Consider the following 22,876-nt stretch of genomic DNA (forward strand, 5'->3'; position numbering starts at 1 on the left):
AGGGGAGAGAATATGAAACTAAAAGGGGAAAAGGAAAAGAAAACAATAAACACAAGTGATGCACAATACGATTGCTCATCACCTGCCAATTGATACCCAGCCTGACCCCAGCAGTGATGTGGGCCTCCCAGGTAACTCCCCCAGTTTATATAGTGGGCATGATGTGCTGTGATATGGAATACCCTTTTGGCTACTTTGGGTCAGGTGTCCTGTCTCTGCTTCCTCTCAGCTTCTTGTGCCCCTCCTCACTGGCTCACCCCATTTTAGAGCAGGACAGCAGATTGTCCTGACATGACTAGTCCTTGAGCCAAGGCTATTATCATCTTATTTACAGGACAATTAACAATCTTATAAACATCTCTTACCAAGACATAAAATTGTTATTATTTTAAATTAAAGATACAAGGAAACTTCTTAACACACCCAAAGATTCATATGTATTTGAAGAAAGTGATTCAGCTTTCCAGAAAATTAATCCTATTATTTATGATACTGAAATTCCACTGGACAGAAAGCACTGACTGACAGGCTGAAATAAGAAGAAACATGAAAAAAAACATAACTAGAACTTAACCATCCTAACAGATCTTTTAAATCTTCACCTTGTACCTTGCAGACATAGCAGGGAACTATAAAAGTTTTCAATGTCATTTTACATTCACTCTTTTCATATCTAACACTTTATTAGCTATTAATTTATTTCACTATCCATTCGCTCCTTTCATCTGCTCTGACTTCCATTAAAAAGGGGAGAGTATCTGCAGTGTATGTCCAGAACAATTATTTTACAGTTAAAATCAAGAAACAGAAAAAAACAACTTAATACAGCATGCATTTTAGCATCAGAATTCTATTCATACCTCATCTGTGTTGTAGATGACCTGTAGGCCCGAAGAGATCATCTCAACCAAATAGAGGAGAAATAATGACACAGCATTTATCTGAAGTAATTAAAGACAGAAAAGAAACAATAATTAACTTTACGTTTATTGGAGTCACATAAGCAAGGTAAATGTGGTACGACTTATGAACAGAAATGGACCCACTATAACACAGTTCTGGTTCTTCAAAAATACTATTCCATTCTACCAGTATCGTAGATGTAATGATGTGGCAACAATCAACAGGAAGAAATCCCACAAACAGGCACTGTCCTATAAAACTGCTGCTGCAGTATAGTTTTTTTTAATTATTTGAAACTATGATAGTAAAATGTTTGCGCTTAGGCATGCTGCTTTGACTCACAGGCAGTCACTTCAGTCACGAGCTGTTTCACAATTTATTAGCAAGTAGAGCACCAAGAAGGCAAGTAGCATATTGAATAGTACACAGCATATTTGGTCCAACCCTAACCATTCCATGATTCTGTGATCCTTAAAAAGCAAGTAACTTTATCCGTAACTGGAATTTTAGCATTATCAATTGACAGAAGTATAATTACAACATTCAAATACAGTTATATTTGTGAAAACTGTTTTCTTTTGTAGCTGTATGCAGCATTTATTATTAACAGTAATCACCTTTAGCAGCTGCACAGATGAGCACCATAATATCAATTTATTAATCAAAGACAACTGCTTTTGTCACACAGAATTCTAATATAACTGAGAATTTGTCCAGTAGGAAAAGTAAGTTTATAACAAGCTGCATTAATGAGCTGTAAAACCACAATCTCAGCATATGAAATCCAGAGAAAACATCTAGAACAAAAAATTGGATTCTCATCTGAAACACAACAGATTAAGAACAAAATCCAAATTCTAAAAATTCCAAAAGATTTAAAGACCACTGAGTCCGATTTCTTCATACAATTTGAAAAGCACCAAGTACAGCAATAACAGCAGGCCAACTGTGTAATATTTTCATTCTTCCCAACTGAACTGCCTCAGTTACTCTGTTTGCTGTTGTCTCCACCAAGCTTAAATGGCTCTATTTTTTGAGATTTCCTGATGAAAGCAGGGAATATGCATTCACAGCTGCCACAAAACACAGGAGACTTTGAACTACTCAATACTCCCAGGTCCCAAAATTATTGTCTCCTCCTTCAGACAGAAAATGTGTATTTTCAGGAAGCTTCACGTTAAAGTTCAAAATGCTAACTTAGGATAACCCCACAAATTGTTTTTCTCAGTACATTTACAGTACAAACTATTTAAGTGATGTCACTATAGAATTAAATAATTATCAACCTACTGTCACTTCTGAATAATTTCACTATCAATTTCTGAACTAAAAGGAGTATGCAGAGTTATGGAATATAAAATAACAAGGTCATGAATGCAAAAAAGCGTCTGAAGGTAAAGAGAAGGAGAAAAAAAAGAGCAAACCAACACTCTGGAAATTGAAAGCCAGTAAGACCATCAATTATGCAGTGAATCTGACTAGGAAACACTACACAAAACAGTGAACAACAATTTGTAATCAGACAAAGCTGTTAATCATACATTAAATCTTCACTATGAATAAAAATTGCTCAGACTTAAGGGAAAAAAATAAAAAGCATTAAAAAAGTTAATAAAAAGTTATAATATTCAATAGAAGATTACACTAAATCTTTTGCTTTACTTCTTCAATATTTTTGTGCCAGGATTACTTATTGACAGTCATCTGTTGCTCTCAAAAACAGCAACTTCATAAGCAACCATCTACCTCCACAAATCCCGCAGCTGTTTAAGTACCTTCTGACCAAAACATACCACTGAGTTGCATTTCAAAGTCTTTTTCACCAAAGATGCAGAAGGATTTTCAGTTTTATCAAGTACAAGACATTTAACACAAATCTAAACAGAGACAGCTGCATTGTGAAAGAATTGAGTCAACAGTAACATTATTTAAAATCATCCAAACTTTCACTTACATGCACATGCCTATTTTACCTGAAGGTGGCCGTACTCCTCATGGGAGAAGACCTCGTCTCCAGTGTGTGCACTGAAAACAGAATGAAGACATCCAGATGGTTTGGGGTCTTGCTTAAACTGCTGAACCTAAGGCGAATTTAAAGGCAAAACATAAATCAGAGTCAATAATTTCAGTATATTTGGTAACCACAGATTCATTATGTAGCTAAAGTATTTCAAAATTTATTGCTATGACCACCATATAAAATTTATAACAGTTACAGAAACTTACCAGAATATATACTTAAAGTATACATAAAGAATATCAATATTCAACACATCTATCTAATCTGTAATAGATAGGCACAGATGCTTAGTCACTTAGTTCTTCTGGACAAACACCACCTCATTTTGCTGGTGCTGAAATCTCAGTAGAAAGCATATCTTTCCTACTTTGAATTCACAGGTCTGAAATGTACATACCAAATTCTGACCCATGAGCTCCCAGCTGGCTCACCATCTTTCCCTAGCAGAGGACCATGAATTCCAGCTACTTCCTCATATATGGGGCACCTCCCCCTCTCACCTTCCTGCCCCGTCCTTATCCATCCAGAGTGTTCCAGTCAACTGAGCTATCCTACCACACAGCTGTGATCCCATGACAGCCCTGGAGCTGCACACACTGTTCTAATTCCCCCTTTTAATTCCCCATGCTGCATGAACTAGTGCAGGGCATTGCTGAGAGGCACCCAAATATGCTGATTTCCCAGAAAGGGTACAAGAGCTTTCTATTCCATAATGCTGTCCCACAGGTACCTCCTTATTTTCACACCTGCTCTTGGGACAATTCCACTTGAGTTAATGTCGTGTGCCTTCTGTTCACATTGCCTTAAAACTCTTTGCTTGCCTACCCCATCACCACTTGATTGTTGAGCAGTCTCTCTCCCCCTCACCATTCCTAGTTTAAAGCTCTTATCAGAGTGAAAAAATTATGTTAGCAACAAGAATTTTAGTAATTTTTGTTAATTACAATCAATAAAATCTAATAATTATTGTTGTACAACTTGACAATGTGACAAAGGTTTTAAAACAAAAAAAATATTGTTATTATACTAATTAAGCTATTAATATTATAATTTTTAAGCCTTCTGGATTATGGTACATAGCAAATAAAAAACAGATTAGAGAGAACGTAGGCCCCCTCACGAAGCTCTCGGGTGAACTAGTTACACAGGATTTGGAGAAGGCTGAGGTTCTGAATGACTTCTTTGCCTCGATCTTCACTGGCAAAGGCTCTGACCGCACCACCCAAGTCTTGAAAGGCAGACACAGGGACTGTGAGAATGGAGACCTTGGGCCCACTGTAGGAGAGGAACTGGTTCAAGACCATCTTAAAAATCCGAATGTGCACAAGCCCATGGGTCCTGATGAAATCCATCCGCAGGTCCTGAAGGAGCTAGCAAATGAAGTTGCTAAGCCGCTGGCCATCATATTTGAGAAATTATGGAACTCAGGTGAGATTCCCGATGACTGGAAAAAGGGAAATATAACCCCCATTTTCAAGAAGGGGAAAATGGATGACCCGGGGAATTACAGCCCAGTCAGTCTCACCTCTGTGCCTGGCAAAATCTTCGAGCAGGTTCTCCTGCAAGGCATGTTAAGGCACATGAAAAACAACAAGGTGCTTGGGGACAGCCAACATGGCTTCACCAAGGGGAAATCCTGCCTGACCAATTTGGTGGCCTTCTATGATGGGGCTACAGAACTGATGGACAGGGGTAAAGAAGGTGATGTCATCTACCTGGACTTGTGTAAAGCGTTCGACACTGTTCCACACGACATCCTTGTCTCTAAATTGGAGAGACATCAATTTGACGAATGGACCACTCAGTGGATAAAGAATCGGCTGGATGGCCGCACAGAAAGAGTTGTGGTCAATGTCACAATCAATGGGCTCAATATCCAGCTGGAGACCAGTAACAGGTGGTGTCCCTCAGGGATCAGTGTTGGGACCGGTCTTGTTTCACATCTTTGTCGCTGACATGGACAGTGGGATTGAGTGCTCCCTCAGCAAGTTTGCTGATGACACCAAGCTGTGTGGTTCCGTTGATAAGCTGGAGGAAAGGAATGCCATCCAGAGGGACCTTGACACACTTGTGAAGTGGGCTGATGCCAACCTCATGAAGTTTAACCATGCCAAGTGCAAGGTCCTACACCTGGGTCAGAGCAATCCCAGACACAGCTACAGGTTGGGTAGAGAAGAGATTCAGAGCAGCCCTGAGGAGAAGGACGTGGGGGTGCTGCTCGATAAGAAAATGAACATGAGCCGGCAGTGTGCGCTTGCAGCCCAGAAAGCCAACCGTATCCTGGGCTGCATCAAAAGGAGCGTGACAGCAGGTCGAAGGAGGTGATACTGCCCCTTTATTCTGCTCTCGTGAGACATCACCTGGAGTACTGTGTACAGTTCTGGTGTCCTCAACATAAAAAGGACATGGATCTGTTGGAACAAGTCCAGAGGAGGGCCATAAGGATGATCAGGGGACTGGAGCACCTCCAGTATGAAGATTGGCTGAGAAAGTTGGGGCTGTTCAGCCTGGAGAAGAGAAGGCTGCATGGAGACCTCACAGCAGCCTTCCAGTATCTGAAGGGGGCCTATAGGGATGCTGGGGATGGACTCTTCATTAGGGACTGTAGTGGTAGGACAAGGGGTAATGGGTTAAAACTTAAACAGGGGAAGTTTAGACTGGATATAAGGAGGAAATTCTTTCCTGTTAGGGTGGTGAGGCACTGGAATAGGTTGTCCAGGGAGGTTGTGAATGCTCCATCCCTGGCAGTGTTCAAGGCCAGGTTGGACGAGGCCTTGGGTGATATGGTTTAGAGCAAGGTGTCCCTGCCCATGGCAGGGGGGTTGGAACTTGATGATTTTAAGGTCCTTTCCAACCCTAACTATTCTATGATTCTATGGATGTACAAAGTGTTCAGAAATCACCACAGGCAGACGACGTAACAAATGAAAAGCTATAAGAGCCAAGAATCTGGTATAAAAGAGAACGTGGCAAAATGCTGGAAAACATGGGACCACAGTTTGTGGCATTCAGATATTCAGTGAAATGTTTACAGATACTAGATGGCAAAGCTGATAGCTTAGAAAGAAAACAAAAAGATTATAGATAGGAAGAATAATAACTTAGATTAAAATGACTTTTTATTCATGGACACTATTACTGGACCTCAGAAAGAGCCTCTATGATACGGAATTTCTTACAATAGAGATGGAATGCAGTAAGCCAAGTATTAATACAAGAAGTTAACAATAAAGGAGTGAAACAAGAACTACAGTGGTTTTAAAGTAGTTTTGATTCCCTTTTTTCGTCACGAAATACAATTTTTGTGACATCAGGAAACCATCTGAGTAAACAATTTGCACTCTCGAGGAGTTGCCAGTAGGGCACAGAAAGGAAATCAAATTCACACACACACAAAAAAAAACAACAACAAAGGTAACAAAAGAAGATCCTTCTCCGTATTTCCTCAACTTACGGTATGCGCTCCAACAAACAGTTAACCATCATTGTAAGTACTTGGCCCACATTTAACAAAACTTTCAATATTGGACATATCTTCATGACATGTTCTTCTGTACCAACAAATCATACATGGCATGTAACTACATGCCCCAGAAGCAAGCAAGTGAATAACATCTTGTGGAGTTCTCAGGTCCAGTCCATGAACACATTTGACATATTTTAGGTCATAACTCATTTATTTGTTAGCAATACAATGTAACATCTGAAATTTTTGTCACAAGCAGTATCATCTATTCAAGTCATGCTTTGGGCATATATAATAAATATTACTAAAAAATATCTTCCTTCTACACGAGGCCAGCACATAGAGTCTCTCAGAATAAAGTCCTGTTTGACTTAGGTCTGTTAGGTACTAGGGACTGATTATTACTACACTGTAGGAAGACCTCATAAGCTCAAAGAATACTGAGAAGTGGCTGCCAAAGTAACCAAGTAGTATAATCAAAATTATCACCTAGGTGTGGATAACAACTGCAAGTACAATAACCAAGTAAACAGTATCCCGCCTTAGCCAGAAGAATTCCACATCTTTCCATTTAAGCATGAAAATGACATTAAAACCCCCCACATGCTTTATGTTTAAACAGGACAGATAACTGAAAAAGGAACCCAAAGAAGTTTCAAATATACCCTGTAGTTTACCTTGCAAAATGCTTCTCTCTTCTCTGTCCTGCAACCTGACAATAACAAAGCAGCTGTTCTTAGCTGGGCAACACAGTAATACTGCATTTCCCTTTTGAAATTTATCTCTATATTTAGAAATCAGTTTTCTCAGTTCAATTAATTCCTTAGAATTAAGTAAGAGCTTGTGTCCACACTGTAGTGTGTTACCTTATCGGCCTGACGCATGTAGCAGTAAAGAATTCCTCTCATACACTTAATAGCAGAATGCTCCAGTTCATGAGTCCTTCCCTTGTCATCATCAATACGCCTGGGCAAGAGAGAGAACTTGTAAAACAAATTGGAAATGCAGTGAGGGTGAGAAGACACATTAGTGCTTTGGAATATTAAGTATATAGCTAACAGTGTTCCACAGTGGTGCCCATACTCATATCAACATATTTACAGCCCTACCCAGCCTTCCTTAATAAAATTAAAAATTAGTTTATGTTGCAACTTACACATTCACGTTTCAGAATTTAAAAATAAAAAGAGGCCTGATATTTTAACAGCCTCTATTCTGTGTCCCTTCAGAGATCCAAAACACCAAGGCAACTTCTCTTTAACTCTACAAAATATCTGCCATTCATAATCAAGCAGTTACTTTCCTTATGATGCTGATAAACTATAGCTGTACATGTAAGAGTCTCAAAAGTTCACTACTCTGAATGTTCAGAAATGTTTCAAGATGCCTTAACATTTTTATACCATAAATCACTCACTACATTACTAAACATATATTTAAAAAAATGCCAAATCCAAATTTTTTTTAACTGTGTTGTGTGTATTGTAACCTTCACCACTGCATTCACGTGTTCTGTCTTTTCAAGTTCTCAATTTTTGATTGACCCTTTCAGAGGGAAAACACATCTGTTAAGTTACAACAACATGTCTCTGATACAAATATGCAAACCAGCACAATATCCACTCTGCTACTTCTCAGTCCACTTTAAAGCTGTTACTAATTTGATGACAGGTATGTGGATGATAACTATACTGCAAGCAAAGCATATCCTTTTTCATTACACTTAACATTTTAGTAGTTTATGCTGTGGTTCTACTAACTACACGGAAAATAAGGAAGGCAGTGGTAACTTCAAAATCATATACATCCAGAAATCATGCTATTTAAATAATAATCTTAAATTCAAGAAATGTACTTGCTTTCAGTTTGAAACGATGAGTGAAAAAACAACCCCTTAAGTAATAAAACCAGAAAATGTAAAATTAATAGGTTAAGATGTTTTTTTTTAGCAGGAGGATTTATTCTCACTTTTATCAGACCAATGAAGCACACGTGAAAGCTCATGGTACAATATTTTTCCTCTATTCACAACAGCAGCACTGGCATGAATCAAGCACAGTAATCTGCATGTAGTAGATAGTACAACCTTCCACATGAGTCTTATTTTTTGCTTGTTTAGCCTTTCACTTAATTTCAAACATCAACCTTTGCCAACCAAAGTTCATTGCACAGCATCTGAAGTTCCGGGCCCTGTTCTGAGCATAACTGGGAGTAACAAACTATTTGTCTTGTTACTTTGCCCACTCTTCACCCTGCAACAATTTCATGTATCATCTTTTATGACAGTACACAACGAAAACGAAAGACTGAATAACTTGAGTAACATCATATCATGGCCTCTTCTATGAGCTGCTGAAAATTCAAAATAATCACCCATCACTTTTATTTTTCCTTCTTTTATCTGTTTTGTTTTCAAATGCTTTTATTTCAACAACAATAAAGAAGTATTACAAGAAAGATGAAAGATTTCAATAAAACAAAATAAAGCCGCAATTACACATTCCGACTATAAATTTCCTTTTATTTTTTGCTAGCTTATCGAAACCTATTAGATTTTAGGCACAGCAACTCCAGAAGTAACTCTGCATCTTCTATTTCAAAATGCATAATTTCATCACATTTCCTAGAAGACAACTTTTATAAGTTCCTTCAGAGTGGTGTCAGATACAGAATCTAAAGCAATAAATGGAGACAAAAAAGAAACTCAAAATTCTGTCTGCTAAGCAGATTATCTTTATTTCAACAGTAGCTCCTCATATTGTTTCTGGCCCTACTTCTATAAAATATACTAGAATTTTGTCCAAAAATACGATCACTACCTCAGTACAAGAAGTTGATTGCTAAAAAGAGGAAATTATCCAGTATCTGCACACCATCATCTTTTCTCAAAACTGCATTTGAGTTATCACCTCTGTGTTTTCCTGGGTGGCTGGAGTGCCAAGGTTGGAATCAAAGAATACTACATCTCAGAAAGCAGTTCCCATAATTATATGACCTAAAGGAGAGGGCATTATGAACAAATTATCTCCCATAGCTCTTAAGGTCATACTCCACCACACAAATTCCTAACCCACTTCTCTAAGGAGTAAACAGTGGAAATGGAAGAAACAGAAAATAAGAGGAGCTAACACCTGAGACTGCCCACCCTTTGTAGCCAGAGAGGAAGACAGCCACTATTATTTCCCAAATATGCTTTTCTCAGTATTCAAGGATTCAGTCTGCTACAAGTACTCAGATTGTTACTGCCTGGAACAAACCTGCTTCTGCTTCCTGCTGTTCTACTACATTTAAAATAAGTGGTAATCCTTGAATGCAGTTTGCCTCAGTAACCTTTATTTTTAATAGCATGCATTACTTCCTCTGTTTCAGAATACTGGTACCAATTAAATTATATGAAAACATGTTTACTTACCAAAAGTAGAGTGGCATTTTTTAACTAGTAGCTACATGTATGTTTTTATTGAGATTTGGAAACATTATGAGTTTACAAAACTTTCCTGTTGAAGCTTCATCTGCAAAAGCATTCCTGGGAACTGAGTAACAGAAAGAATGTGAGACACGTGAGTTTAGAAGTTATTCACCTGTAAGCAAGGGCTAATGCCCAGGCACATGCAGCACAGTAAAGACTGTCATGTACTTTTGCCTTTTGGTTATCCCCATGCGTCTTTGTAGGAAACAGACCTGTGGTTGGGCTTTGATGAAGCAGCAACGTTGACTTAACTGGAAAAAGGGGAAAAACAACCAAACCAAAAACAGTATTAACACTTATATTTCTTTCAGTTTCTACACAGATTTTCAGGAATAAATCAAGATGTAAAAAATCTGTTAGAGCATGCACAACATAAAACAGACAACAGAGAAAGGTAAGGAGAAAGACATATACAAATTTTTGTTATGTTGGGTTTTCAATCAAATTAGACCTTTTTTATAAACACCCAAAAGCCCCCCAGTATTCAAAACTATTTATATGCCTCTGTTCTCATACAATCCACTCCAAACAGAATCTCTACAATGTAATCCAGTAACTTTCCTTTTATGAAAAAAATAATAATAAATAAAATTTTAACAGTTAAACTCTGAAGAATCCTACATTTATGAAAAGTACATCTTTAACTGAGGCCAAATGATTGCATGAATTTTTTTTAAAAGGAATAAGTAAGGAGAATGGCTGACTACAATTATTTAACTCAGTACCTTTAAAATAAAAATGCAACACAACCCCCAATCCCCCCGGTCAAAATATACCATCACTTCTTTAACGTGTTGGTTTTGGCTTAAAATGATCTCATAATGAAAACAACCAAAATTTACTTAAAATAAGTTAGCTAACAAACAAAACGGTGGCACTGAAATTAATAACAGAAATTAACTTCTCCCAAATCACCTGTCCAACTGTTACAAGTACTACAAGAAAACTTCTATCCACTTAAGAGTTTCCTCAGCTGTAGCTGGCTAAAGCCACAATACTAAGTTACCACTTTATCCAAAATAATTCTAAATTCCGTCTTAAACCTGGACTGGATTTCCAAGTATACATTTTCATTTTCAACAAGTGTAATTCAACCCTCAAGTTTTTGTGTCTTCCAAATACACAGCAGAAATTTAGGAAATTATCCTCAAGTAGGAATAATGACACCTAAAATGTAAATATCAACTCTAATTCATAATTGGGTTAGTTCAAGCATCAGAAGCTGTCAGCAAATTGCCTTTACCCCTCCCCATCCAAGATTATCAGGTGCAATAGCAGTTTTTCTACTATTCAAAAAATGCAGATGATAATTCTGAACACAGGTGTCATGGGGAAAATTGAAAGAATGTAAATCCCATGGGTTGAGATAAGAACAGTCTACTAAGGTACCATACAAAACAACTGCTACTACCACCATAATACAAGTGATAAGGGAAACAATAGGGAGAAAATACAAAACAAAAAAAAAGGAAAAAAACCCCAAAACAATAAACATACGTTACGCACAACACAATTCCTCAGCACCTGCTGACCGATACTCAGCCCAACCAAAGCAGCAATGTGGCCCTTCTGCATGACTCCCCCCCAGTTTATATACTGGGCATGATACGCTGTGGTATGGAATACCCCTTTGGCTACTTTGGGTCAGGTGTCCTGTCTCTGCTTCCTCTCAGCTTCCTTTGCCCCTCCTCACTGGCAGAGCATGAGAGACTGAAAAGTCCTTGATTGTGGTAAGCATTACTTAGCAACAACTAAAAACATCAGTGCGTTATCAGCAGTGTTCTCAGAGTAAAGCTGAAAACACAGCACTGCACCAGCTATGAAGGATAAAAATAACTGTTAGAGCTGAACCCAGGACAACAGGTCATGATTTTTCAAGCTATGTACAAAACACCCAAATACATGCATTATATTATCAAAGGAATATTATTATGAGAAATTATAAATAGAATCATAGGTTAGGGCTGGAAAGGACTTTAAGATCATCAAGTTCCAACCCCCCTGCCATGGGCAGGGACACCTTGCTCTAAACCATATCACCCAAGGCCTCATCCAACCTGGCCTTGAACACTGCCAGGGATGGAGCATTCACAACCTCCCTGGACAACCTATTCCAGTGCCTCACCACCCTAACAGGAAAGAATTTCCTCCTTATATCTTATCTAAACTTCCCCTGTTTAAGTTTTAACCCATTACCCCTTGTCCTACCACTACAGTCCCTAATGAAGAGTCCATCCCCAGCATCCCTATAGGCCCCCTTCAGATACTGGAAGGCTGCTATGAGGTCTCCATGCAGCCTTCTCTTCTCCAGGCTGAACAGCCCCAACTTTCTCAGCCTATCTTCATATGGGAGGTGCTCCAGTCCCCTGATCATCCTTATGGCCTTCCTCTGGACTTGTTCCAACAGATCCATGTCCTTTTTATGTTAAGGACACCAGAACTGTACACAATACTCCAGGTGAGGTCTCATGAGAGCAGAATAAAGGGGCAGGATCACCTCCTGCGACCTGCTGGTCACACTCCTTTTCATGCAGCCCAGGATATGGTTGGCTTTCTGGGCTGCAAGCGCACACTGCCGGCTCATGTTCATTTTCTCATCGACCAACACCCCCAAGTCCTTCTCTGCAGGGCTGCTCTGAATCTCTTCTCTACCCAACCTGTAGCTGTGTCTGGGATTGCTCTGACCCAGGTGCAGGACCTTGCACTTGGCATGGTTAAACTTCATGAGGTTGGCATCAGCCCACTTCACAAGTGTGTCAGGGTCCCTCTGGATGGCATTCCTTTCCTCCAGCTTATCAACGGAACCACACAGCTTGGTGTCATCGGCAAACTTGCTGAGGGAGCACTCAATCCCACTGTCCATGTCAGCGACAAAGATGTGAAACAAGACCGGTCCCAACACTGATCCCTGAGGGACATCACCTGTTACTGGTCTCCAGCCGGATATTGAGCCATTGACCACAACTCTTTCTGTGCGGCCATCCAGCCGATTCTTTATCCACTGAGTGGTCCATTCATCAAATTGATGTCTCTCCAATTTAGAGACAAGGATGTCGTGTGGGACAGTGTCGAACGCTTTACACAAGTCCAGGCAGATGACATCGACTGCTCTACCGCTGTCCATCAGTTCTGCAGCCCCATCATAGAAGGCCATCAAATTGGTCAGGCAGGATTTCCTCTTAGTGAAGCCATACTGGCTGTCCCCAAGCACCTTGTTGTTTTTCATGTGCCTTAGCATGCCTTCCAGGAGAATCTGCTCCAAGATTTTGCCAGGCACAGAGGTGAGACTGACTGGGCTGTAATTCCCCGGGTCATCCATTTTCCCCTTCTTGAAAATGGGGGTTATATTTCCCTTTTTCCAGTCATCAGGAACATTACCTGACTGCCATGATTTCTCAAATATGATGGCCAGAGGCTTAGCAACTTCATTCACCAGCTCCTTCAGGACCTGCAGATGGATTTCATCAAGACCTATGGACTTGTGCACGTTCAGGTTTTTAAGATGGTCTCGAACCAGATCCTCTCCTACAGGGGGCCTAAGGTCTTCATTCTCACAGTCCCTGCGTCTGCCTTCAAAGACTTGGGTGCTGTCGTCAGAGCCTTTGCCAGTGAAGACCGAGGCAAAGAAGTCACTCAGAACCTCAGCCTTCTCCAAATCCAGCGTAGCTAGTTCTCCCAAGAGCTTCCTGAGGGGGCCTACGTTCTCCCTAGTCTTTTTTATTTGCTATGTACCTGTAGAACCCCTTCCTGTTATCTTTTACACCCATAGCCAAGTTTAATTCTAACTGGGCCTTAGCTTTCCTAACCTGGTCCCTAGCTTCCCGGACAACATCCCTGTGTTCTTCCCAGGCTGCCTGTCCTTGCTTCCACCTTTTATAAGCCTCTTTTTTCATTTGAATTTTCCTTAGCGGCTCCTTATCCATCCAAGGAGATCTCCTGGCCCTCCTGCTTCACTTCCTTCTAGTTGGGATGCAACACTCCTGAGCTTGTAGCAGGTGATCCTTGAATATCAACCAACAGTCTTGGCCACCCCTGCCCTATAGGGCTATATCCCATGGAACCTTACTAAGGAGGTTGCTGAAGAGGCCAAAGTCTGCTCTCTTGAAGTCCAGGGCAGTGAGCTTTCTGTATGCTCTTCTCACGGTCCTGAGGTTCTCAAATTCAACCATCTCGTGATCGCTGCATCCAAGGCTGCCCTGGAGCGTCACATTTCCAACGAGCCCTTCCCTGTTGGTGATCACGAGGTCATACTTCACCTCTCAGAAAATGAAAATCCCTATTATATGCTGCAGATACTATTTTAAGAGAAAGCTAATTACTGTCATAACCATAACTGTAAATATTGTAGTCACTTACACTAGAAATCTTTCATGGTAGGAACAATTGCTAACTTACCAATTCTATAATAATGATCCAACTTATCCCACAAACTTCCCCCCTCTGGTTTTGGAAGGTTAATACTTTTAAGTGGCTCATAAATTGAACCTAAAAAAGAGAAGAGAAAACAAAATCAAGACAGAATAGTTTAATAATTGTACTACTGCTAACAATTACTGTAATATGATTTTTTGATGTTTGTTATACAAAAGCACAACTCATCAAATTCAAATTCAAACAAAAGTAGTTGGAATATTTTGAATCTCAGAGAATAATTTTTATACACATTTATTCTATAAGACCTGTCCAAAAAAACAAGACCTCCATCTGGATCTCTCATGCCTTGTAGATATTTAGCTACATAAATGTCATAGTTTAATTAGCACATGCTACGTAAAGATAACAGATTAATTATTGAAGACAGACTATTAAACGTTAAGGATTTTCTAGGAACATTTTCTTACAAGTATGTTACATACAGCATTCCTAAGGATTTGTAGAAAAACAGAAGGAAGAGGGCCAAAAGTATCCCAAATTTAACTATGACTTCCCTACATGCCTTCTAAAATGGTGAAGTGTGCAAGACCATTAACATTTGACCCATCCTAACCTCATTTTTACCCACCGTAGCAATAACCTTAGCTAATTTCATGAATTGAATCAAAAAAGGGGTTATCTTTTTCTCATGTACTACCAAAGCTAAATAACCTATTCAACACATAAAGCTCCCAAATTACCTGTATTCCAGAGAAATACAATGCTATCTAATCTACATATTTCCTTCTAAATATCCCACAAATTGACTGCTTTCCTATTTGCACCTGAAAAGCCTGTTTTCCTGATAGCTGAATTGAGCTACCTATTCAGTTTCTTAAAAATTACAGGGGTAAAGCAGTTCTAATTTAAAAGTAACGTATTGCTCTGCTTCCATAAATCACTTCAGCTTCATTTGGTTTTCTGGATGGCAAGATCTCCCAGAGCCATCTGGTGACAGGAAGAATGAGAATTTTCCTCTTCTGGGCTGCATGATGCCCTTCTGACAAGCTCAGAAATCAACTGCTAGGGAAGCCGAACCAACAAAGCAGTCTGGCAGGATGCAGCACAACAGCATGCTGCTATTCAAGCTGCCTCTTTCGCACTCACAGCACATATCCAAGCATTAGACAGGAAATTGTCCATACACAAGGTCTCATCTAAATGAAATGAAAGCATGTGGAGTGGTGACACAAACTTTATTAATCAAGTCCTGTGGTGGGGAGACTGGAAAATGCTTCTTGCCTCTCAAGAACTCAAACCTCGCCCTCCAAATCAGTATCACTTTTGCTTTGCAATCATAGTGGTTAAAAAAAAATAATAAAACAAACAAACAAACAACAAAAAAAACACAACAAAAATCCACCCTTCTTTGAGCAGACTCCTGTGGATCTGTTGTGCCTGGATTCTCCAGTGACATTTACCAACACATCTGAGCTTACCCACAGCCTCTCCTCACTGGGAGAGGCTAAGTTACAAATAACATGTATTTGGACCAGAGAAGGAAGCACAGAGAGCCCAATTTATTTGAGTTGCCTATAGAAACAAAGCTAAAAGAAATGAAGTTGGTCTATAGTGGAAAAGAAAAACAGCGTATCACAGCTTTTGTATCTTCTCTTTAAAAATCAACAGAATGAAGAGCATGAGAATGCCAAAGCACCACGTACATATTATATTCTTTTAGATGCTTGAAACTTTACTAGAAGAAATAAATTAAAACAGCCAGAGTAGACTGTTATTGAAACATAAAGGTGAAAAGAATTCAAGGTTCAAGAAAACTGACCCCCCAAAAAAATCTGATGCCTTGAAAGTATCTGTTACATTACTCCCCCTACAGATAGGAAAACTTGGTTAAAGGAATACTCAAAATCAAAAGGTTCCACATACTCTTCATTAATTCCTCATTAGCATCTATATAGTTCATGTTTTGCTGGGTTGTCTAGAACGCTCTGCTGGAAAAATTCTGGGTAAATCATATTTCATTGTACTACAATTTAAAAAAAATTCAAGAACATGAAGCTAGCTGTTCCTTCCATGGGTTCTTGTAGTGAGACCATAACTCAGCAGAAGCTATTTTTAGGATAGCTAAAAAAAGACCATCTGTGCTCTTTTCCAACACCTAGTTAAAAGCTCATTTAAACAAAATAAAAACCTGCCAGAGAAAGCCATTTTCAATTAGATATTTAAAATAGGTTTTCAAAATGGGAGGAAAAAAAAAAAAACAAACCAAAAAACAAAAACAGCAGCAAGACCTCAACACTTAAACATGAAAGAATGAAACATGCTAATAGTACCCTCGAGTTCTCAGTTTGTACCTGAAAAGCGTTCTTGAGAAACAGAACTAAGATATCAATTTCAAATACTATTTTACATAAGTATCTGACTTCATTGTAACCATACAGTGCAGTTTTATTGTAGATAAGTAAGTAGATATGCTAGGAAAAATATAAAAAATATTTTGTTCACTTAATTATTTTTTCAGCTGTTTACCAAGGTAACAACCCTACACAAAACTTAATTAGGGTGCATGGTCCTTCCACAATGAAGTATGCCCATTACTTCCCTACAGAAGTATACTCCTGCAAGTCTGTAAAAAAAAAATACCAAAAAAAAAAAAAAAAAAAAAAACAAAAAAACCAAACCCAACCAACCAAAAAAAAAAAACCACTAAGAAAACATATATATAGGAAATCAAAAGTATTGCTTCTTGCATTAATATAGAATCATAGAATAGTTAGGGTTGGAAAGGACCTTAAGATCATCAAGTTCCAACCCCCTGCCATGGACAGGGACACCTCACACTAAACCATATCACCCAAGGCCTCGTCCAACCTGGCCTTGAACACTGTCAGGGATGGAGAATTCACAGCCTCCCTGGGCAACCTATTCCAGTGCCTCACCACCCTAACAGGAAAGAATTTCCTCCTTATATCCAGTCTAAACTTCCCCTAAGTTTTAACCCATTACCCCTTGTCCTACCACTACAGTCCCTAATGAATATATTTAATGTCTTATATGAGAACACTCAAAATCTTTACCATATGTCCAATTAAATCCCCAATTGCCTCCAAATACTGAACTGACTAAATAGTATAATAGGAAGTTCTCTTGAGGTAAGCTATTAGCAGTGTAAATACTTATGCATATACAACCTTTGGAGCTGAGAATATTATGTTACCTTGAGGTTACAGTACTTTCCCATTCATTTCATTTTTATTCCAGTTACACTTGAGATTAGTTACGAACTGCCTAGATGTTTAGATTTAAAAGCTATGGCAAACATTTTGAAACACTTCTCCCATATTCATATATATGGAAGCTTTGAACACTCACACATTCTTCAAGATGGCATCAACTGCAGATATTAAAAACATGTATCAGAATGGAGTACTGGGACTAGTCTATGGATATGATTTGTGTACTTCAATGATTGATTATTCAAATTTTTCAAAGCACAGAATTTATAAAAAAATACCAACCAACCAAATACACACCTCCCTGAATTTTGCTTACAAACAAATGGAAGCAACATGACAAGAATTATATTTTTAGAATGAAAGAAAATGGTTACTTGCATAATTAAATCAGCACAGATGCTCAAAAACCCTAACAAAAAATTAACAAAAAAAAAGAGCCAACTACCAGATTTCTTTCTAGATTTTGTAAGAATAAAAACTGACCATAGCGCTTTAAATCTGACACTAGCTCTGGATGCAAGCCAACAGAGGAGACGTGAACAAGTTCTGGACTTCAGATCACAATTAATTTCATTACCCAGAAAGTCACTGGGACTAAAGAGGATTTTATTTCTTCATACAGCAAAGTTTAAGAAATGATTTCACATGAATAAATCAAATCTTACCAACATCACATTTCCTTTCCCTCTAGACTTCTCAATCTCTCCTGAGCTCAGACTTAATACAGTACTGGAGAGATATAATACAATTGATTCTAATAGTTTTCTGCCATGAAATACCTCTGCTTTTAGTCCAAACCCATGAGCAAGGCGATATCAGAAAATAATTGTCAGAAGCATTTCCACTAGAAGGAAAGTTCACTTCTCACATATGTAAATATGTGAACTCTGAGTCCAGGAACCGAATGTGCACTAACTGTGCTGTTGCTGATAGGGATTTTTAATCACTACATAGAGGAGGAAACTACGATCTCACAGCTGACTCTGCTTTGAGCAAAGAGCTTAGAGTAGATTGCTTCCAAACTGAACTGTTCTACAATTCAGTGAAAACATGGCAAAGAAACTCCCTGAAAGGGGCTGAGGGAAGAAAAAAGAGGTATTAAGGTATTCCTCTATCTGAATAAACAGTAGGAGTAAACACAAGGTACAAAGTATACCTACGTTGAGTGATAATAAAAACACAGGTAAAATGAGTAAAACCTTGTAGTAGTTTCATTTAAATAGTATTAAAGTACCAAAGTTTTCAACTACCACTTATCAAGAAAAATGTGTTAGACTGTGCATACAATTCAATTAGACTTTCATGGAAAAAGAAAAAATATGTATCAATTGATTCTGTCCTTTATTAGTCATGTGAAGTGATTTCTCTCTACAGTACATTAAACTTAACAGAACTTACTGATTTCAGGATTTACCATAACTAACAACATATCAAAATTAATGAACACCAGAAATAAAACATTGACTATCATGTCAGTGCACAGAAGCTTCTCATAATCAAAGTACACCAAAATGCTAAAGTCTGCAAAGCAAGGCCTGTAAATGCTACAAGCAAGACAGGAAACCATACAGGATACTCAAGGCAGTCACTGCCACTTCTGAGAACTCAAAACAATAGCTCTTAAAACTACTAAAAATGATAATTTTGCATAATAAGCATCAAGTACCAGTAAAACAATTAGGAAAGAGTAAATTGTTTTTGTTACAATGTCAGTACTTCACACGTCCTGTATCATTAAGACAGGCAAAACAGAAATGCCACAGGCATGGCAGGGTAGCTAAAGTGACTCAGTTCTAGCAAGAGACAGCTGAAATCCCCTTACCTGGCTAGTCTCCCTAGCACCTTTGTTGCTCCTGTGTTTCAACACAGACTAAACAAGAGTCCTACATCATTTTCCGCAGATCAGCCAGTATCACATGTGGATGCATCTGTTCCAGTCAAACTCTTTTCAATATATATGTAGAGGTAAATCAGTTAACAGCCTTGACAACATCATATATTCTAGCCTGTGCTGTACTTAAAGAGAAGCTGCACCAGGAGGCTTTATTTTGCCTCCACGTGGTTTCCAAAAATCAAGCTTTGGAACAGTGTCTGACTTATTGGAGATTTTACTTCTTTCCACCAAACCAGTCATATAGGAGGTTTTTAGGGGTTAATGCTAAACACCATTCTTGGTGCACCTTTCAAACGACAATCATCTTACAAAGAGAAACTTTAGTTCAGAAACTGTTCCACTGAGACACTTCTAAGAACAAAAACCACAAACAAAATGAGATCTGAGCTGTAGATCTCAAACCTCAGTAGATTCCAGTTTTCAGAAATTTCCACTGAAAGAGCTCAAATTTTTAGGTTCTGTTGTACAGTTCTAATAACTGCTAGCACAAAACACTGCATGAAACACAAAACACAATTCTTTTTTGTTGAGTTAAAAAGCCACAAACAAAACCAAAACACACAACTGCACACTTACCAAATTTTGAAAAAGCATGCGCAGAGACGGTTCTGTCATCATCCAAATTGGCCATTTCAATTTGGCGCAGCTAATCACAAACGTCTCAGGCTAAGCTACAGTGATTTTGAGAAGTGTTTAGTACATGTTAAAGGCAAGCAGCGTTAAATTAAGTTAAAGCATGTTATTAATATGACAGAGTGAAAACAAAAGGGATAGGAAAGTGTCATTACATTTTACATTTCTCTCTCTACCCTAAAAATTTGTTTTATTTTGCTTTTACTTCCCTAAAACTTGCCAGACTAAAATGACAAAGTCAGTCTGCACAAAGTCCATTTTATGGACATGAGACAGTCGCTTTGTTATTCAACAGGAAATTTGCACTGATGTCAAAGGGTGCTGAATAAAATCTATTTGATATATTTCAAGATAAAATAAAAACACTGATTTAACTAGTGCATATAAAAGTGTTAAGTAATAATAAAGAGAGCTGAAATCCTGCTTATACTTAGTGCTGCTTTTATCTGCTCCTAACAGTTAATTATCAAAGCAGCAACAAATAAAAGGGTATTTTATTGCTCAAGGTAGCAAAAAAAAAAAAAAATCTCAATTAAATTTGGTTTTACTGGCAAAAACATAATACATAAACATGAAGATACAGATTACCTCCTACAGCATAGAGTTTTAAAAGATACTTTGCTGTCAACTACAAAACATGGACATATGCATTTCATGCATACATGTCGATATTCCATGTTTATTATATCTTACTCCAAGCATCATACTAAAATAACCAAACCAGACCGCTGTGGTTGCAAACTGTGAATCTGGAGCACAGATCCCAGCCAATTCAAAACATTATGGTCGAGTTTCAGTCACCTTTAATGACTATACCAATAATGCCACTTTCTGATAGTGTCTGATAGTGTCAGAAGGTTAAGTATAAAAGCTCTGAAGTTAAACCAATTTTAGCATACTTATGAAGACGCAGGAGTAAATTTGAGACACAAGAACATGATTTGCATTTTTAGACAAGAATGTTACCTGGAAGATTATGTACAAAATTTGATTTTAAAACAAGTCTTTTATCAGAAAAGCATTTCAACTAAAATAATTTTTATTTCCTGAGTAAAAAAAACACCTCTTCAGTTCTGTTTAAGTGACAAAAATCTCTACAAACAGGAAGAGAAAATGAACTACAATAACAACCTGTCATTTTTATAGGATACCCTTTCATACTCATTTAGCAAAAAAGTAGAAAACTCAAGCACTTAAAATTATCCAAATGCCTTCTGCAGTCACAAGGTCTAATTTGCATAGGTTGGCATGGTGCCCTGTGCCTCAGAGTTCACATACACCCAACATGAAGGTTCCAGACTTTATTTTGTGGGCTACATTTGTAAATCAATTTTCAGATAACAATACCATGCAGTCATAACTAGCCAAAAGCAATAACTCATTTACTGGATAGTCTTAATCACAGTATTTTGCAAATTCATACTACACATAAGTAGAATCTTTAAAGCCATATGAATTAAACCAGTCTTCAATCAATCAATTCTCTTTATGAGTGCCCTCAGAAAGGCCCAGGTTTTTTTCACCGTCTGATCAGTCACTACCACAACAGAGCTAACTGCAAATAATGCAATAGTGACTAAGCTTTACAAGCACATACTAAACACCACAGAGATAGTTTAGAAAACTGTTTCCATTAGAGTATTGACAATAAAACCTTAACTAAGGCTGTGTTTAATTAAAACAAAAAAAAATATATAAAGGTGTTTTTTTTAACTTTGGAAATTCAAGCCAACGCAGTAAACATCATCCTGTCATTTAGACCAGCATATAGCTGCCACGCAGTCCAGAAGTTCAGAACAAAAAATTCCCATGCTAAAAATAAGTGCCTTTACCCAATGGAAACCTGGCACTTCGGTGTACGTGCCTCCAATTTTAAAATATTTCACCTGTTCGGCAACCTTAGAAACAGCTGAAAAACGGCTGTGAGAGCTAGCCACCTGTACAGCGGCCTGCGAGCCACCTATAGCTCGCCACCGCGCGAGGCCCGACCGCCCTTCGGGCATGGCGGCAGGAGGCCCCGCCGGTCCGAGCGTCTGCCCTAGCGGGGATGGCAGCCCAGGGACGACCCCGCGAAACCGCCCCCGCCCCGCGCCGGGCACGACAGCCACAAGGACTAAGTCGGCCAAAACCTCCTGGGGCGCGAAGAACTTGCGGTGGAGCTGGCGAGAAGAGGGAACCCGGAGCAAAGAGGTCAGACCTGAACGTTTAGAGCGAGCGCGCAGCTCCAACATCTTCCAGCTCACGTCAGCCATATGGGCTGCTGCCGCTGCCGCCGTCGCTGCCATGCCGGTGAGGACCCGCCACCCCTGCCACTGAATTCTCGTCGGGACAGCAGCTCCCGCCTCACGCACGCACACACCCAGCTGCACAGCGACCTCCGCGCGCTTACTGGCGACAGCCGTAAAGAAACCAGCGGAGGTCGTGACGCTATTGTCGCAAAGCCATCGGGTAAGTCCCGGAAGTGAGCAGCTGTTGTGTTGGGCACGCCCCCGTGCTGCCGTAAGTGAGGCGGGAGGGAGTGGGGCTTTGGGCTTCGGGCTTCGGTGGTGCAGGAAGGCGCACCACCTATTCCTATGGAATTTCTATCTTTCTTTTTTTGGTCCTTTAACTACTATTAAAAATACCAATATCTTGGAATATTTTTGCAGTTGACCTGTTTTTTTGGTACTTTATTTCCTAGCAAAGCTAACCATTATTCCATGTCACAGGTTAGGTCTTTTTGGCAGATAATATTAGTCTCTGTTCCAAGATGTGTTTTCAGGGAAATTCTTCTAGTTGCTCTAGTTACTAATAAAATCAAGGCGATGTCATCTGCTTTAGAAAGAGATGGGGAGAATGGTGTTCTGGTATTTCTGTGTTTCCCTTCTAACCTTTAGATACAGCT

At 38.9% G+C, this 22,876-nt stretch overlaps 1 protein-coding gene across 5 annotated transcripts in view; it reads right to left on the reverse strand.

The window, feature by feature from the left end:
• The window catches only part of PHKB (phosphorylase kinase regulatory subunit beta), a 94,807-nt gene extending 72,515 nt beyond the window's left edge, over positions 1–22,292 (reverse strand). For 2 of the 5 annotated variants that reach the window (XM_061347091.1, XM_061347092.1), the window contains exons 1-6: positions 22,190–22,292; positions 14,254–14,343; positions 9,971–10,109; positions 7,256–7,355; positions 2,877–2,984; positions 861–941 (exon numbers count right to left, since the gene is read on the reverse strand). In XM_061347091.1, coding sequence (XP_061203075.1) covers positions 861–941; positions 2,877–2,984; positions 7,256–7,355; positions 9,971–10,109; positions 14,254–14,343; positions 22,190–22,277 — 606 coding nt within the window. In that variant the 5' untranslated portion in view covers positions 22,278–22,292. Of the gene's footprint in view, positions 1–860; positions 942–2,876; positions 2,985–7,255; positions 7,356–8,012; positions 8,081–9,801; positions 9,874–9,970; positions 10,110–14,253; positions 14,344–19,935; positions 20,031–22,189 lie in introns of those variants that run through there. The other 3 variants (XM_061347093.1, XM_061347096.1, XM_061347095.1) reach the window with 3 other exon arrangements.
• Positions 22,293–22,876: the final 584 nt, after the last annotated feature.

Source organism: Neopsephotus bourkii, unplaced genomic scaffold (genome assembly GCF_033783945.1).
Source record: "Neopsephotus bourkii isolate Nb327-2 ecotype Australia unplaced genomic scaffold, CSIRO-AGI_Nbou_v1 NB_297, whole genome shotgun sequence".
NCBI classification, from domain to species: domain Eukaryota; kingdom Metazoa; phylum Chordata; class Aves; order Psittaciformes; family Psittacidae; genus Neopsephotus; species Neopsephotus bourkii.